Source organism: Rutilus rutilus, assembly GCF_951802725.1.
Source record: "Rutilus rutilus genome assembly, chromosome: 1".
Taxonomy (NCBI): Eukaryota; Metazoa; Chordata; class Actinopteri; order Cypriniformes; family Leuciscidae; genus Rutilus; species Rutilus rutilus.
The window spans coordinates 19,760,213-19,777,175 of record NC_140209.1 but is presented as its reverse complement, the minus strand read 5'-3'; the positions used below and the strand labels follow the sequence as shown (position 1 = coordinate 19,777,175).

The window sequence follows — 16,963 nt, the reverse complement described above, 5'->3', positions numbered from 1 at the left end:
GTGGGACCACGGCCAAGAAGGGACGGGTAGAGGTCTAAGGAGACCAGCAGGCAGTGAATTATTAGACTTGGTCTGGGAGCAGGCGGTACAAGACGTGACGAATCGCCGAATGTCGCGCTCCCTGGTAGGCCACCAGAACCTCTGACGGATAGAGGCTACTTTGGTCTTGTCTTGGTCTCGGACCTCTCGGTCTTGTCTAGGTCTCGCTGTCTCAGACCGACATAGTGGTCGGGGGATTTAGCAATACAATACTACAATATCCACGACGACACAACTTTCGATAATGCAACATTATTATCCACAACGGAACGGATTGAAGCGCGCGTCCGAGTGCAGACAGTGTGGCGTGTGCGCGAGCCACACGAGAAAACACTTTATCCGCGCCACTGATCGCAGCGACAACGAGCACTTTGATCACTTGATTTAAAAAACACATATCAGTGACATGATGGGTTTTAACTTTATTCAGGAGATTTTGGGTAACTGCAGCACAACTGACAGATGACATTGAGCGCACCGCCAATGGTGTGTGTGTGTTGTGTGTGTAACCATAGCGACAAAACAACCAACTTTCGGATCCTGCACTTAAGCCTATAATTTCGTTTTTAAAAATGTAATTATGTATTTTAAAGTTGCAGCATGGATTCATTTGGAGTCTAAGATTCCGAAATCGGCAGAGATAGGCAGGCATTTGCTTAGATGAATTTGTGTCTTTTATATCTGTGTGTGTGTGTGTTGTTGTTTGATTAGGCTACAGTATTGTATTTAAGATGGTGTTAGACTAAATAAATGGTATTTTAAATATCATCTGCATATCTCCATTGTGTTGACTTAACATTAGGCCTAATCCAAGTTTATAATTGTGTATCTTTAATTTGATGTTACGATTTCATCTACACATTAAGTATAATTTCAATTGGTTACATATTTCTCAGGGAGGTGGAGGTGTTTGATGTTTTGTCAGATGAACCAGTCAGTACCAGTCATGTCAGTCCTCAACAGTACACCAAAGTTAAAGGAGTATCAATCCTCTAATAGTGCAGTAACAGCCGTCATGCAATTGCTACACATAGTTGATCTCATCCAGTCTGCAAAAACATTTACAGTCAGCTCACAGTAACACACATGACATGGTCTGTCTCTGTATTGTTCTGCCTGTGTAGTTGAAGTAATACCGTCTAATATGTAAACTGCGGCTGACCCCTAGTATGCTGCTGTTCTTGAATTCATACAAGTTATAGCTTAGCTTCAACGCTAGTCTGTTTTTTTTCCCCTCCGGTCTCGACTTGGTCTCGGTCATGGTCTCGATTTGGTCTTGGTCTTGTCTTGGTCTCGATACCCTCTGGTCTTGGTAGTGTCTTGGTCTCGGTTTAGGCGGTCTTGACTACAAGTCTACCTCAGAGCTCGGGACACCGCCAACATTTCCAGGTAATTTATGTGCCAGGAAGAATGATGGTCCTGCCATAGGCCTCTCTTAAAGCGGTCATCCATGGCCGCGCCCCAGCCCGTGACAGAGGCGTCTGTCGAGACGACTTTCCAACGACATTACGCTCCCAATGTGGGGCCTTGGGACAAAAACCAAGCTTTCTTCCACATAGATAGGGAACAAAGGCTCCTGCACTTAACCCTGATCATGCAGAATGGGTTCCCCCTCGGGTTCCTCCCATTGGATTTTAGCTACCACTGCAAGGCCTTCATGTGCAGCGATCACTTAATGAGATGATATGAGAACGACTGACATCTCTCTCTTTTCATACAGATTTACATAGAATATATATATTTTTTTTTTATAAAAATTATTTAATTTAAAAGAAGAGAATTTAAGCTATATGCCGGAGTGTCTGTATACCTGTGGGACTGAGTATTCACTGAGTTACATTTCATTTTCGGACGAATTTTAGAATGGACTTCACTGACAGAGAGAAGGCAGAACTTGCATCGTGTTTATTTTTCTGTATTTGGCAAAAAGCACAACACTTTGTTTTTATTGTGAGTATACACAAAAAATAGACACTTAACAGGATCTAATGATGTATAACACTTCAAAATCAACAGAGTATTTTGAGTCTCTTTTGCACTGATAAGAAAAAAATCGAGCAGATCACGCCGGCGTGATTGCTGACCCCCCAGGGTGTTAAAAGTAAAAAATCTTCCCAACTAGAGTCCCCCCAATGAATATCAGCCACTTCCAGTCCTGGATCTAACAGATCTTCATGTGTATCTTCAGCTGACTTTTAAAAGCGAAGCTCTTTCCACACTGATCACACATGTGCGGCTTCTCTCTGCTGTGGATCCTCTCATGTGTTTTCAGATTTGATGACTGACTGAATCTCTGGTCACAGTGTGAACACTTGTAATGCTTTTCTCCAGTGTGGATCCTCTCATGTGTTTTCAGATGTGATAACGTACTGAATCTCTTGTCACAGTGTGAACACTTGAAAGTTTTTTCTCCAGTGTGGACCTTCTCATGTGATTTCAGATATGATGAATAATTGAATCTCTTGTCACAGTGTGAACACTTGTAAGGTTTTTCTCCGCTGTGGATCTTCTCATGTTTTTTCAGATTTGATGACTGACTGAATCTCTGGTCACAGTGTGAACACTTGTAAGGTTTTTCTCCAGTGTGGATCCTCTCATGTGATTTCAGAGCTGATGACAGACTGAATCTCTTGTCACAGTGTGAACACTTGTAAGGTTTTTCTCCAGTGTATATCTTCTCATGTGTTTTCAGTTGTGATAACACACTGAATCTCTTGTCACAGTGTGAACACTTGTAAGGTTTTTCTCCAGTGTGAATTCTCTCATGCAGTTTTAAATGTTGAGCTGTTATAAATGTCTTCTCACACTCAAAGCACATGTACTCTCTCACACCAGTGTGAGTTTTCTGATGTCTATGTAAAGATTGCTGCACTGAAAAACTCTTTCCACACACAGAACATGAATGTGGCTTCTCCTTTGTATGAACTGTCAGGTGTGCCTTCAGGTGTGATGACACAATAAATGTTTTTCTGCACTGATCACATGTGAATGGCTTCTCTCCAGTGTGGATTCTCATGTGCATCTTAAGACTTGTTTTTATTGTGAAACTCTTCCCACACTGATCACATGTGAACGGCTTCTCTCCAGTGTGAACACTCCTATGCGCATCAAGATGATGTTTGTATGTGAAATTCTTCCCACATTGATCACATGTGAACGGCTTCTCTCCAGTGTGAACTCTCATGTGACGCTCTAGACTATGTTTGGTTGTGTAACTCTTTCCACACTGAGTGCAGGTGAAAGATTTCTTGGCTCTTCTTTTATTTAAAAATGTCTTTGAGCGACTCAAAGGTTTTTCTCCAGGTTTGACATGATGTTTCTCCTTCTCTTCACTCAGTTCTTCACTCTCCTCCTTCACTTCACTCAGTTCTTCACTCTCCTTCTTCACTTCACTCAGTTCTTCACTCTCCTCCTTCACTTCACTCAGTTCTTCACTCTCCTTCTTCACTTCCATCAGGTCTGAAATGAAAGAAAAAATAATTTCATTTTTAGTACATGTGAAAAGAGAAATATGCAGTGAAAGGACATAAAAGTGAGCCCTAAAATATTGTAATCATTTAGAAGAACTTTTATAAATTATTTACACATGTCCTTGAAAATCTCCATGAATAAGGTACAATGTTAATAATTGGATAAATGAAACTTAAGTAGAATAATATTAATCTAAAAATATACATCAACAGGGCCATAATACTGACAACAACTATTAGATTGATATTCCTTTCCCTTACTGATAATCTTTTTATTAAGTCTGGTTGATACTAAACGAAGACTCTTAGCTATTTCAAACTACTTACTCTTCTAGTTGTTTAAAAAAAAAAAGATGCACAAAGTGTGACGTCAATTCATGACAATTGCAGAACTTTGCTTGCTGTCTAGACTGACAGCGGCTTTAACTGGTTTTAAATGAACAATTTTTATTATCTGTGTCCTACATGTTTCATTAAAACCTGTTACTTCTGACATGATTTTCCTCGTTCCTTAAAGGAGTCATAACCTAGTATTACCTTGGATACCCACGCTCTATTATAGTCTTTCAGGCCCTTCTAAAAAAGAAAAGTTGAAAAAAAATAAACACAGAGCTCCTCTGACCCTTCTTTCTGAAGGCATTATTGTCTCGCAAGATCTGATGCGATATTTTGGCTGTCGTGGACGGTCATTGTAATAATGCAAATGAGGGGCGCGTTGATTGGTGGCAGGAAGGAGGGGGGTTGACACCACAGGTAACACTTCAGCATATCATTCCAAAATGAAAAAACATTTCCATATTGATTCTGGCAGTCAACAACAGAGCAACTCACGTGTGGACCACGTTTCTGCATCTTTCATGGTCGAGTGCGTACTTTGAATCGGAATTCAGTAATGGCGGCGCTCGACTGAATATGAGGGGGAGAGGGGCAGGGCGGGCTTCCTGCAGCATAGGTCTGCGGTGTCCATGTATGGTATATCCTGCGCCGTCTTGACGTCAAGTCGGCGCAGAAATTAACATCATGTATTTGAGTGCGCGTGCACGTGGGCTGGTTGACGAACCCAGGGGTAAACAAACGCTTCACTTTTAAATATCGGCTTCCTGGCCAGTGTATAATCGTTAGGCAATCATAACAAAAGCCGCTTTTCCACCGAAATTACCCGGAACAATTTGTCCCAGGAACTTTTTTCCCAGGAACCTTTTTTGCCCCAGACCGGTTGCTTTCTGCGTTTACACCGCGGTCTAAAGTACCGGGAAGGTAAACTGCGCGCAACTGCTCCTCCCAGTCTGCGACGGACAGTAATCAGTTTTGAGCGCCACATTTATAAGTATGGAGGAGATTCAAACTGTGCTGCAGTTATTGGTTTACTAACGAGGTAATTAACATAACAAAATAGACGAGCACTGATACTAAAGCGTGTTCAGAAAGCTCGTATGCGTATAAAATTAGACAAGGTATGTTGTGAGATGACTGGGACGAACGCGCAAAAATTTCCTTTTGCGCAAATACGCTTAAAAAAAGCCTGAACCCCGTCTATCAATCATAAATAGTGACAGTCTTGTAAATAGTTGTTTGTTACCAACCTCAAAGCGCGATTTCAATCCTGTTATAGTAAATTTGTAACATGGTTTGCATTGCAATAGATGACAATGTGTAAACATAATGACTTAATATTAAAAGCTGTGGCAGAAAAGAGACGAGCACTGATAAAGCGTGTTCAGAGCTCGTAATGCTAACGTTAGATATAAAATTGTATGTTATCAGCTATTGCGGACATTGGCCGTGAGATGGCTGTGACGAACGCGCAGAAAGTTTCCTCTTCCACAAATACCCAAATAATAAAGCCTGAAACTCGTCGCCAGTCCACCAGTTTTTTTTTATTAAATTCCATATTTGCAGACAGACAACTTTACTGCATGAAGCCACTTTTTAAAAGGGAGGTTAAAAATAAAGAAAATGCTGCGTGGAGTCATCCAACCAAAATGCGGCGTGAACACAACCAATCAGCTTGTGCAGCGCACAAGTCCCACCCCTGAAAGTTCCTGAACTTTGAAAAAGTACTACCTCGTGAGCAGGGACTATCGGAGGGGGAAATATTTACCCGGAACTTCATTTAGACCCTGGTTCCTGCGGTGTAAACACATCGAGTACCAGCCCAAAGTTCCTAGTTCCTGGGGAAAGTTCCTGCGGTGGAAACGCGGCTATACATTTTTTCTTGTGGAAAAGTGAAAATTACAGGTCATGACTCCTTTAAATTCAGAGCATTTCTTATAAATATAAATCCTTTGAGAAATACAACTTTATCAGTAACTATAATGCAGAGTTTGCTTAAGTTATGATTACAGCCCTTCTGGAAAGATAATTTACTTGATACAGTTTAATGTTTATTGCTTAAAAAACAATGTTGTAAACTATGTTGAGAAATGTCCAACATTTTGTTAACATGGTTGCAAAAAAAGAAAAAAATTGTGAACCAGAGCTAAAATTATACTTAGTTTGACCTGATGTTGTCAATCAATTAGAGAGTTTCTCAGTCCTCTCTTTACTGAACATTTGTTGAAAATTCAGTACCTATTTCAAAGTGTAACTGGGTCAATGACGTGACGGTAGTAGTGTTGCACGGTGTACCGATACTTCAAAAGTATCGCGATACTCGGAAATTAAAAACGTCACGATACCTAAATTTATCAGTATCGATACTTAAAAAAAAAAAAAAAAACGCCTCCCTATGGACGTCTGTGTTTTTTTTTCCTGACGCAGGCAGCAAAGAAGCTGCTGCTGTCAGTGTCATGTGACAAAACACTACAGCGAGATGGCTGCATGTGAGAGCACAAGTGGTCCACATCGTAGAAAAAGATGACGCGAGGAGTGACATATGGAAGTACTTTGCCTACCTTGCTCTGTTGCACGGTGCACCGATCCTTCAAAAGTAAATCGGAAATTAAAAACTACACGATTCCTACATTTATTAGTATCGATACTTCTAAGAATGACCGCGTTCCAGATTTGTAAGGCCGGCGACACACTGGCTGCGTGGCGTGTCCGTTTTTATTTCGGCTCCCATGTTAACTGCCTGCGTGACACACAAGTCTCAGGCACAGCTCGAGATGCGCGGAAAACACGCGCATGCTAGAATAGAACCGACGCCTATTTTTCACGCAACACGCAAGCGTGTTGGAAGCGTTTCCAGGCAAAATAGAATAGGGAAAGATGTTTATATGTATTTTTATGAATATTTTGATGTTTGAAAGTCTCTAGTTTTTGACATAAATACAATATAAATGTAATTAAAAAAAATATTATCGATTTTCAAATATTGCACCTCTCAATACAGAATGAAATATTCTGTAGCCTATTTTGCCGTCAACACTGCAGACGTTGTCTTTGCTGCTATATATTTGTGTTTAACATGAAGTATAGGCCTTCCACAACTCTCTCCCCAAATGTCAAATATATCACCAATGAGGCTTATCGTATGTTACCAATATTAAACATTGTTTAATATAATCGCTGTTCATATTTTTATTCAAAGTTCAGAATCAAGATAAAGTTATTACTGGTAACTCTTATGTTTCTTATGAGATAATGCTGTTAAATTTATTTTATTTTTTTACCTTGAATGTCATTGCTCTAATTTATTTTTTATCTTTTGATATTTCATATTTTGTTCAAATGTTTAATATATCTGCTGTTCATATGTTCATTTATTAGTGTGTTATATGATTAGAATGTTGTCCAGTTTTTAAAATAAAGCACAGCAATCATATTTGAGAGTGTTTCTCCCATTTCAGGAAAAGTATCGAAATCGCAATACTTGACTTTGTATCGGTATCGAAACAATTATTTTGGTATCGTGACAACACTAGACGGTAGTGTTGCGCGGTGCACCGATACTTCAAAAATATCGCGATTCTCGTAAATTAAAAACGTCACCATACCTAAATTTATTAGTATCGATACTTCTAAGAATGACCGCATTCCAGATGTGTAAGAGACGCATTTCATGTTGGTGTGTGCAACGCACTCTTCCAGTGCCTCCCTATGGATTAGAGTGCGGATCGGCCCGAATTTTTCTGTCCGAGCCCAGCCCACGTCCGACAGAGCAGTAACTGAACCCAACCCAGCAGTAACCGAACCCGACCCGAGCCCGAGAGGCATAAAGATATTTATGTCCGAGCCAGACCCGAGACCGACAGTTAAAATCCCATTTTTTTTCCACATACTGATGAAACATGTACGTTTGTTTGTGTGGAAAGCCCACTTTTATTAAAGGGTTAGTTCACCCAAAAATGAAAATTCTGTCAGTATTTACTCAGTATTTGTGTTCCGAAGATGAAAGAAGGTCTTACGGGGTTGGAACAAAATGAGGGTGAGTAATTACTGACAGAATTTTCATTTTTGGGTGAACTAACCCTTTAAGCAACTGTAGGAAGGCATTCGGAAATGTCAACAGGATGAGTGCATCAGCGCGCACGGAGAAACAAGCGCACTTAAGTGCACACGAAAAGTATCGAAAAAGTATCGAAAAAGTATCGAAATCGCAATTCTTGACTTGGTATCGGTATCAAAACAATAATTTTGGTATCGTGACAACACTATGTGACGGGTCATTTTTTTGTACAAAGGCCTTAATAATAATAAAAAAACAAATATATAACATCCAAAGTATGTAAGATAGTACAACTTGATCTCTTTTACTGAATCCAAAAGTTTTTAATTATATTTTACTACATATAAAGGTATTTTAAAGATTTTGAAGTGTCAAAAGGTCATTTGGTTTAACCGTCCGAAGGCCAATACAGCAATTTAATTTGTGATTAAAATATCTTAAAATTTAATAAATTCATATATTTTTTATTCTGGCATGATTTTATAACATTATATATCACCATAGTGCAAAATGGTATTAAAATTATGCGTAGAAGTCGTTGCTTTGTTATGAGAAAGAATGTCCGGAAAAATGATTTTCACTGATGTCATTCGGAGTAACCAATATAAAGTCATGTGGTCAATATTGTGTGACAGGATGTGACATCATTCAGACACCTGCAAAGGACCACATGGTTGTGAAGCAAATTAATTAACTCTCTCTTAACTATTAGAAAAATTCATGTTTTTACTTGCTCATACACATGTCCCCAAATATCAGGTCATTCGGTACAACCACTATAAAACATGGATAATGTTGTAATATTTAAAAAACTTTTACTAAATATAAAATGTTTGATTGTCCTTTTGGTAGCTAGATAGCTAACTAACAAGCTAGGCAACTAGATATCAGCCTCTTAGCACTGAATGAAGATTTTGTCATTCGTTATAACCAAAAGAGTCATTCAGTTAAACCAAAATTTTGGTTATAACGAATGACTTACTGGTTGTATTGAATTACAGCAATGTATGTTGGTCATATTTGCACATATCTGGAATACATAAATACAACATTTTATTAATGGAAAATGTGCAGAGTATGTGCAAAGTATATTATTATACAATTTAAAATAGAATTTTGACTGAATTTTGACAGAATTTTTACCTTTTTATAGATTTATAATTATATCACTTCTGGGCAAGGATCAGTGCTGATCCTGTTAAAAAAGAACAGATGCTCGCCAAAAGAAGGGGAAGGTATCATTTGTTTTTATTATTTATATTATTATATCCAATAATATAGGTGTCTGAAAGTACCCCATAGACATACTATGGTGAAGGGAATGGCCAACAAAAAACTGGATTGTGCATGTTTATCCTACTATGGTAAATTGCATAGGGATTTTGTATTGAACATGATTTTGCAGCAGTGTCATAGAGACAAGGGGGTGGGCTCATTTTACTCAGGCAATCAATCAGTCTTTCAAGATCATCATGAAGCCATTAAGCCATACCCTAGCGACCATTAAGAGCACCCTAGCAACTGTTTACATAGACTGCCATTATAAAAGGCCCAGAAGGATATCTTTGCAGCACATTGTCATAGAGACAAGGAGGTGGGCTCATTTTTCTCAGGCAACCAATCAGTCTCTCAGGATCATTGTGAAGCTATCAAGCCATGCCCTAGCAACCATTAAGAGCACCCTAGCAACCCAAACAGAGAGGGATATCTTCAAATCCGAACATTTTTCATGAATTTATAGCCCAGCAGCTCATTGTTTAACAATTTAAACACTTGTTCCAAGACCAATTAAATGCTTTAATGTTTTAGGGCCCTATCTTGCACCCAGCGCAATTGACTTTGTACAGCGACGCATGTGTCATTCCTATTTTGCACCCGCACACAGTATACTTTTCCCTCCACAGATGCACGCCGGTAAATTTGGAAATGAACTTGCGCTCCCGGGGGCGGTTCAGCGAAAAGAGGAGGCGTGTTCCAGCACAAACGTTCCCTGGTGCTATTTTGCAGGTTTAGAAAACTATTCCGCCACTGACCAGGAAAAACCTAGTCTAAAGTCGCGTTGCGCATGTTATTCATATGCTATTTTAAGGGCGCATGCTTGGCCACATGAACCACATGTTCATTTTCTCGTATTTGAGGCGTGGTTTACGAATGCCCAGAGCCGTTTATTGGGCGCTATGAATGTCTATCAAATGCGCCTGTACGTAGCTCATAGCCAATCGCTTCAATTATACCAGATGACGTATGTAGAGTGACAGAAATTCGACGAGGAAAAAGACGATGGGTCAAAGATTTATTTGTACACGATGGTGTTTAGCGAATATTACCGTTTGTGCTAGATAAACATGAGGGTAGAAGGTAACGTCGAGTCTGATGCTATGTTGGATCCATAGATATAAACAAACTGCTTCGGTGTCGTCATCGTCTTGCTGCTCCCTCCCCGTTCTGTGATTGGTTCCCTTTTTCAGGGGAAAATCTGGTCCATGGTGTCCAGGCTGCCTAGCAGCGTGAATAAAATTGCGCTGCGAGCAAGGCAGCATGGGGAAACCCAGGCTACCCTGTTTTAATTAATATAATTTGCAATACGAGTTATAGCCTATGTTCATTCCAATATCAAAATGTTGGATATCAAAATGTTTTAATGTTTGAAGTACTTTTTTACTTCATATTACTTTACATAACTTTTTTATTTTACATTAATAGCTATTATATTATCAATATTGTTAATATATATTAACAATAAAATGTGCTTTTGAAGCTATTTGTGTCTGTTTATTGTCTTAAATATTCATAATGTCAAGGGCAGCAGACATGGTCATTCGGTATATAACCGGCCTTGGTCATTCGGTAAAACCGATATTGTAAATATTTAAATGGAATAATATTGTTTTAAATAACTAAAGGGACTACAATAATACAAATATAAAGCAGATAATGCTTTATTTTTTTATTTTTTTTTCCCCTTTTCTCTTTTCCCTGTGCAATGTTTTACTTGAATATGTTGGAGTGTTTAGAGTAGCCCAATAAATTATTACATTTATGAGATCAGTGATAATTTTATTTAATATTTATCTGTGGTACACCCGATATACTATCTCAACATCAATGTCAAATCAGTTTTTTTCATGAATAATTATCTGCAAATGAATAATTTTAGATATATTCATGGTTAAACCGAATGACTTTTTTGGTGACAAATTTTGTCCATCTTGTAAAAAGTGACAAAAAACAGTGTTAATTGATTGTACAAACCACAAAATCTTATTGTTAACACCTAGGTAAACTAAAAAATGGTTTCAAATATAGTTATATCTCCATTCTATTTTTTTACACTTTTAAAAACCTTAATCGTCAATGACCCAACTGCATATCTAAAAGTGATGAAGTGCTTGAATGTTTCTAACATGAATGTTCTTCAGCATCATGAATGAATGAAGAATAAACACTAACCTCTTTGTTCTTCAGGATCCTTAGTGTGTTTCATTCTGCAGGGTTCTGGATCACTCATGTTCTCACTTTCCTCTTTAATAAACTCAGTCCTTACAGATATCAGCTCTTCCTGATGCATTGTGCTCGTCTTCACTTGTAGCTGATGGGAATATTCCAGCATTTATTGGAGAATTACAGTGGGAGGAGCTTCATTGATGATGTGAATGATGTGGGAGGAGCTTCATTGATGATGTGATTGTTGTGGATGGAGCTTCACTGGTGATGTGCGTGTTGTGGGAGGAGCTTCACTGATGATGTGATTGCTGTGGGAGGAGCTGATCTGCAAAAATCAAAGTTATCAGTTACTGAGTTTGTTTTAATACCAAATGACACATCTAAGCATTTAGGCCTATGTCTGTATCTCTTAGGCCTGCACGATTAATTGTAGTTTAATCACGATAACGATATCCAGGGTTCGCAAAACCGCCTGCCCGACGTCCCGGGGCTATTGTGTTTTCCAGTCGGGCTACCAAAATGCATAACCGGCCTGCCCGAAGGGCTATCTGAAATAGTGTTCGCTTCAGTCTTGTTATAATTAGATTCAGCGCGTTCTTCATCTTCAAACTGCAGCGGTGCCGAGCAGAGCACACGTCAGAAACAGAGAGGCCAGGGTGGGTGTGTGTGTGTTCATCTGAGCCTCATTGGTCTGTCACTCATTGGTCTGTGGTGCTCTTCAATGTCAGAATATTTGAGATGACCAATCAAATCAAAGTGGGCTGGCTTTATGTTCACAAGAAGCTGCTGAGCGCGAATTTGAGCAGAGCGACTCGACGCTTCAGTTTACGGTCAAGTGCGAGATAAGATGTAAGTAGCTAAACTAAACATTTCATATTTGACAGCTTTTTTAGGTCATAAATGTGAAACGAATGACAAAAATAATCAGGCAAATGAATACACTTTTGTCGAATTTCGCCATTTGGAACTGAAAATAGGCCTATGTAATGTGACTAATAATTAGTATACTGTCATTGGGGACATTAGCATTAACAAAGCCGTTTTCATCATAGGCACAAGATTAATAATGATTGAGAATTAATACAATTTGTAGCCTTCAGTAAATTAAAAAAGTTCAGCTTTAGGTGGGGAAGAGATGGCAAGATGAGGAGACTGAGAGAAAAAGAGAGAGTGATGGATAAGAAGTGAGAGCAGGTATCATCTACTGCCTGCTGACATGGGTTTAAAGCTATTTCTTATCCTTTTTTGGCCTTCAAACGTCTTGAAATGGACATAGGCTATCAGAGAAATAAAAAAAGTTGAACCCCCTAATAACCTTAAATGTAGGACCTCTTTGATTATAAAGCCCTGTCTACGGCCCTGTATTAGGAATAAGATCAATAATGAATGTGTACATATTGTGAATGAATTTAATAAACTTAGTTAGGCTACCTAGCTTTCCTAGTAGCTTTCAGTAAATTAATGCATCTGATCAGTTGACCCTTTGTTTACTTTCTTTACTGACAGACAAAAATGAAAACCCTCTATCAGTCAAAGCTCAGCTTTAGGAGGGGAAGAGACAGAGCAAGAGAAAAACTAAGAGAATCGGAGTGTGATGCTGATGAGGAGAGAAAAAGAATCAGCTGCCCACTTACATGTTTTTAAAGCTATTGTTATCCAATTTTCTCGGGGGTGCCCCCGAACCCCCCTAACTAACATATCTCACATTCGGGACCTCAGTGATGATAAAACCCTGCCATCTGCATGGTAATGAAACAAGTTAATAGTGAGTATTAGACCCTAAACTAAAGAGTTACTTTTTTTTTTTTCATTGGGGGCTGAGCCACAGACACTGACTAGCTATGTTTCCACACGTTTTTATCCGAATTAAGTGATATCGAATGAAAAATGCCTTATGGAAACAGTAAAAATCGATTGAATTTCATGAATATTGACTCAAATGAAAATACGTTCGGTCTCATCGGATTTTATCTTGATCGATATACGGCTTATGCGATAAACGCTGATGGAAACGGTAGATGGCGTGATCCATTTTGTCTAGCAAAACTTTGTTCGCAAATGATTGCTTGAATGTTGTGCGATTCAGTGCGAAAATGAATGGAAACACCTTAAAATGTCTCAAATCAATTCGATATAGGCCTACCAATTTGATCGCAAAACAGCATGTGACGTCATTACGCACAGTTTTTTATTCGCTTTAAAGCCGTTGGATGGAAACACACTTTCACCAGCTTTATTCGCATGAGCTTTTTTACCGAAAAGTTTTTGATTCATTGTTTTGACTTCTAACCAATATTCGACATTAAAAATTCTTTGGGCTTGTATAAAAAGTCTTGGGCTTGTATATGGGCTAGTAAAATTCATTTCGGGCTACCAAAATCTGAAGAGTGCCTGCTCGAACGTCTACCAGCGATTTTGAAATTTTGCAAGCCCTGATATCTGTCTCCCACGATTAATTAACCATAATCGTCACGATATCGCACAAAACAAACATTGTAGGTTTGCAGTGTTCGTTTTCCTTATGGGTTAAACTTGAGAGTGTACGGATGATCAACTGCGTCACATGTCTCACGTGACGGTATTTAGATTTCAAGCGCGCTCTCATGGCGTAGCAGTACGTCACGCGATAAGCTTATAGTCATTCAGCTGAAATAAACATAATGACAGAACAACAAGATGAAGGTGAAGAAGTGCGTTCGTTAGTTCCCAAAAAGGGGTCAATACTCCATTGTTTGGAAGGAAGTATTTCGGGTTGAGTGAAAGTGATGTTGATCAGGTACGAGTCCTATGCAAACTGTGCTCCTGTGCCGTACAGACGTCGCAAGGTAACACAACAAACCTCCTCAACCACCTTAGAAGCCACCATAAAGTACAATATCAAGAATTTCAAAGGTTGAAGGCACAAAAAGCTGCAACCACAAAAAATCCCTAGCCTTCCACAACACAGACAACAATAACAGGGCATTGCTCAACGCAATACCATATTTGCCTTGCTTGCAAAGACACACGGAAATAACAGAGGCGATCACGTTTCATTTAGCCAAGGATATGTGTCCAATAAACACCGTAAGCAATGAAGGGTTTAAAAAAAATTATTGCCACACTTGACAAAAGATACAGCATACCCTCACACAACTATTTTTCTAACATTGCTCTGCCTGGGCTGTATGCGAAACACCGACTGGAAATAGAGAGAGAAATTCTAGGTGCTGAATATTTTGCTGCCACAACCGACTGAGCTTGACCGTTCATTTTATTGACAGCGAGTTTGAGATGAAAAGCAAGCTTTTGCAAACTTTAGCCGCGTTTCCACCGCAGGAACTTTCCCCAGGAACTAGGAACTTTGGGCTGGTACTCGATGTGTTTACACCGCAGGAACCAGGGTCTAAATGAAGTTCCGGGTAAATATTTCCCCCTCCGATAGTCCCTGCTCACGAGGTAGTACTTTTTCAAAGTTCAGGAACTTTCAGGGGTGGGACTTGTGCGCTGCACAAGCTGATTGGTTGTGTTCACGCCGCATTTTGGTTGGATGACTCCACGCAGCATTTTCTTTATTTTTAACCTCCCTTTTAAAAAGTGGCTTCATGCAGTAAAGTTGTCTGTCTGCAAATATGGAATTTAATAAAAAAAACTGGGGGACTGGCGACGAGTTTCAGGCTTTATTATTTGGGTATTTGTGGAAGAGGAAACTTTCTGCGCGTTCGTCACAGCCATCTCACGGCCAATGTCCGCAATAGCTGATAACATACAATTTTATATCTAACGTTAGCATTACGAGCTCTGAACACGCTTTATCAGTGCTCGTCTCTTTTATGCCACAGCTTTTAATATTAAGTCATTATGTTTACACATTGTCATCTATTGCAAGGCAAACCATGTTACAAATTTACTATAACAGGATTGAAATAGCGCATTGAGGTGTAACAAACAACTATTTACAAGACTGTCACTATTTATGATTGATAGACGGGGTTCAGGCTTTTTTTAAAGAGTATTTACGCAAAAGGAAATTTTTGCGCGTTATTCCCAGTCATCTCACAACGTACCTTGTCTTAATTTTATACGCATACAAGCTTTCTGAACACGCTTTAGTATCAGTGCTCGTCTATTTTGTTATGTTAATTACCTCGTTAGTAAACCAATAACTGCAACACAGTTTGAATCTCCTCCAAACTTATAAATGTGGCGCTCAAAACTGATTACTGTCCGTCGCAGACTGGGAGGAGCAGTTGCGCGCAGTTTACCTTCCCGGTACTTTAGACCGCGGTGTAAACGCAGAAAGCAACCGGTCTGGGGCAAAAAAGGTTCCTGGGAAAAAAGTTCCTGGGACAAATTGTTCCGGGTAATTTCGGTGGAAAAGCGGCTTTTGTTTTTCCCACAAGACCATACAGCGGAATCTATTGCAACGGGCCTCAAAGAAGCGATTTCTACATGGGGTTTGCTTGAGGAAAGACTCGTCTGCATTACAACGGGCAACGAAGCTAAGACTTCATTTAGCTATTGGTAAGTTGTTTTAACATTTTCCCTTAATATTATAACTATTTCGCCCAATTTAAAGATACGACACCTAGCGTCATACAGTATATTCAGCATATTCTTCCAAATACAGTGCAATTACAATACAGAGATTTAAAAGTTTAAGATTAAGCCAGCGATATTTAGCGAACGTATGTGAACGTTTGTGCACCCAGCAGAATTTAGAAAAAAAAGCAGTGTTTACTGATAAATAGTCTCATGTAGGTGTACATAACTTGTAAACATAAAAAAAAAAATTGTCACATTACAATAATGTTCTAGCCTATTTGTTAGCATTAAAATACATTAGGTATCATGAGCTAATGATAAGTGATAAATCTGGATAAGTGTTCATAATTTAGTATTTTCGTTCTTAGGTCATGTTTTCATAATGCATTAGCCTAAAGGGTTAGTTCACCCAAAAATGAATTACTCACCCTCATGTTGTTCCAACGCTGTAAGTCCTTCGTTCATCTTCGGAACACAAATTAAGATATTTTTGATTAAATCTGAGAGCTGGATCACTCCTCCATAAGCTTCTAAGACATTATAACTTGCTGGCTCAGAAAATGTATTAAAGACATCGTTAATATAGTCCAAGTCACTACAGTGGCTCAATCTTAAGTTTATAAAGAGACGAGAATACTTTTTGTGCGCAAAAAAACAAACAAAAATAACGACTTTATTCCACTATTCATTTCCTTCTCTCTGGCCCTCGAGTCTTTTCACGTAGTATAACTGGGCAGCGCTCAAAGAAACGCATCCTATATGAGATTAATCAGGTATACAAAATAAACATAATATTACAAATGATATCTGCACAAAATGAAGCTAAGTTACGTGCCATTCAGAATGACTCATGTTGTGGACGCGCTATTTCTGGAGCAACGCGACTATGGCAACTAAACCCAAATAATTCACAATATTTTATTACAATATTGTTCTCTTTATAATGTTATGTAATATGACAGTCCAATAGTCATTATTAGTCGTCCATTGCCGTTTGAGCTGTGCGTGCTGAAACTGAAGAGGATCACCGTAAGCTTTACTACATTAATTCTTAACCAAATGCATCCTATATGAGATAAATCAGATCTAGATACGT

At 38.9% G+C, this 16,963-nt stretch overlaps 1 protein-coding gene across 6 annotated transcripts in view; it reads right to left on the bottom strand.

Annotated features, from left to right (window-relative positions):
* The window catches only part of LOC311292320 (uncharacterized protein), a 66,297-nt gene that overhangs the window by 23,093 nt on the left and 26,241 nt on the right, over positions 1 to 16,963 (bottom strand). For 2 of the 6 annotated variants that reach the window (XM_084411964.1, XM_084411963.1), the window contains exons 2-3: positions 11,350 to 11,604; positions 1,928 to 3,498 (exon numbers count right to left, since the gene is read on the bottom strand). The exons of 1 other annotated variant lie outside the window; for it this stretch is intronic. In XM_084411964.1, the coding sequence (XP_084268090.1) occupies positions 2,201 to 3,498; positions 11,350 to 11,509 (1,458 nt within the window). In that variant the 5' untranslated portion in view covers positions 11,510 to 11,604 and the 3' untranslated portion in view covers positions 1,928 to 2,200. Of the gene's footprint in view, positions 1 to 1,927; positions 3,499 to 11,349; positions 11,669 to 16,963 lie in introns of those variants that run through there. 3 more of the 6 variants (XM_084411962.1, XM_084411961.1, XM_084411965.1) reach the window with 2 other exon arrangements.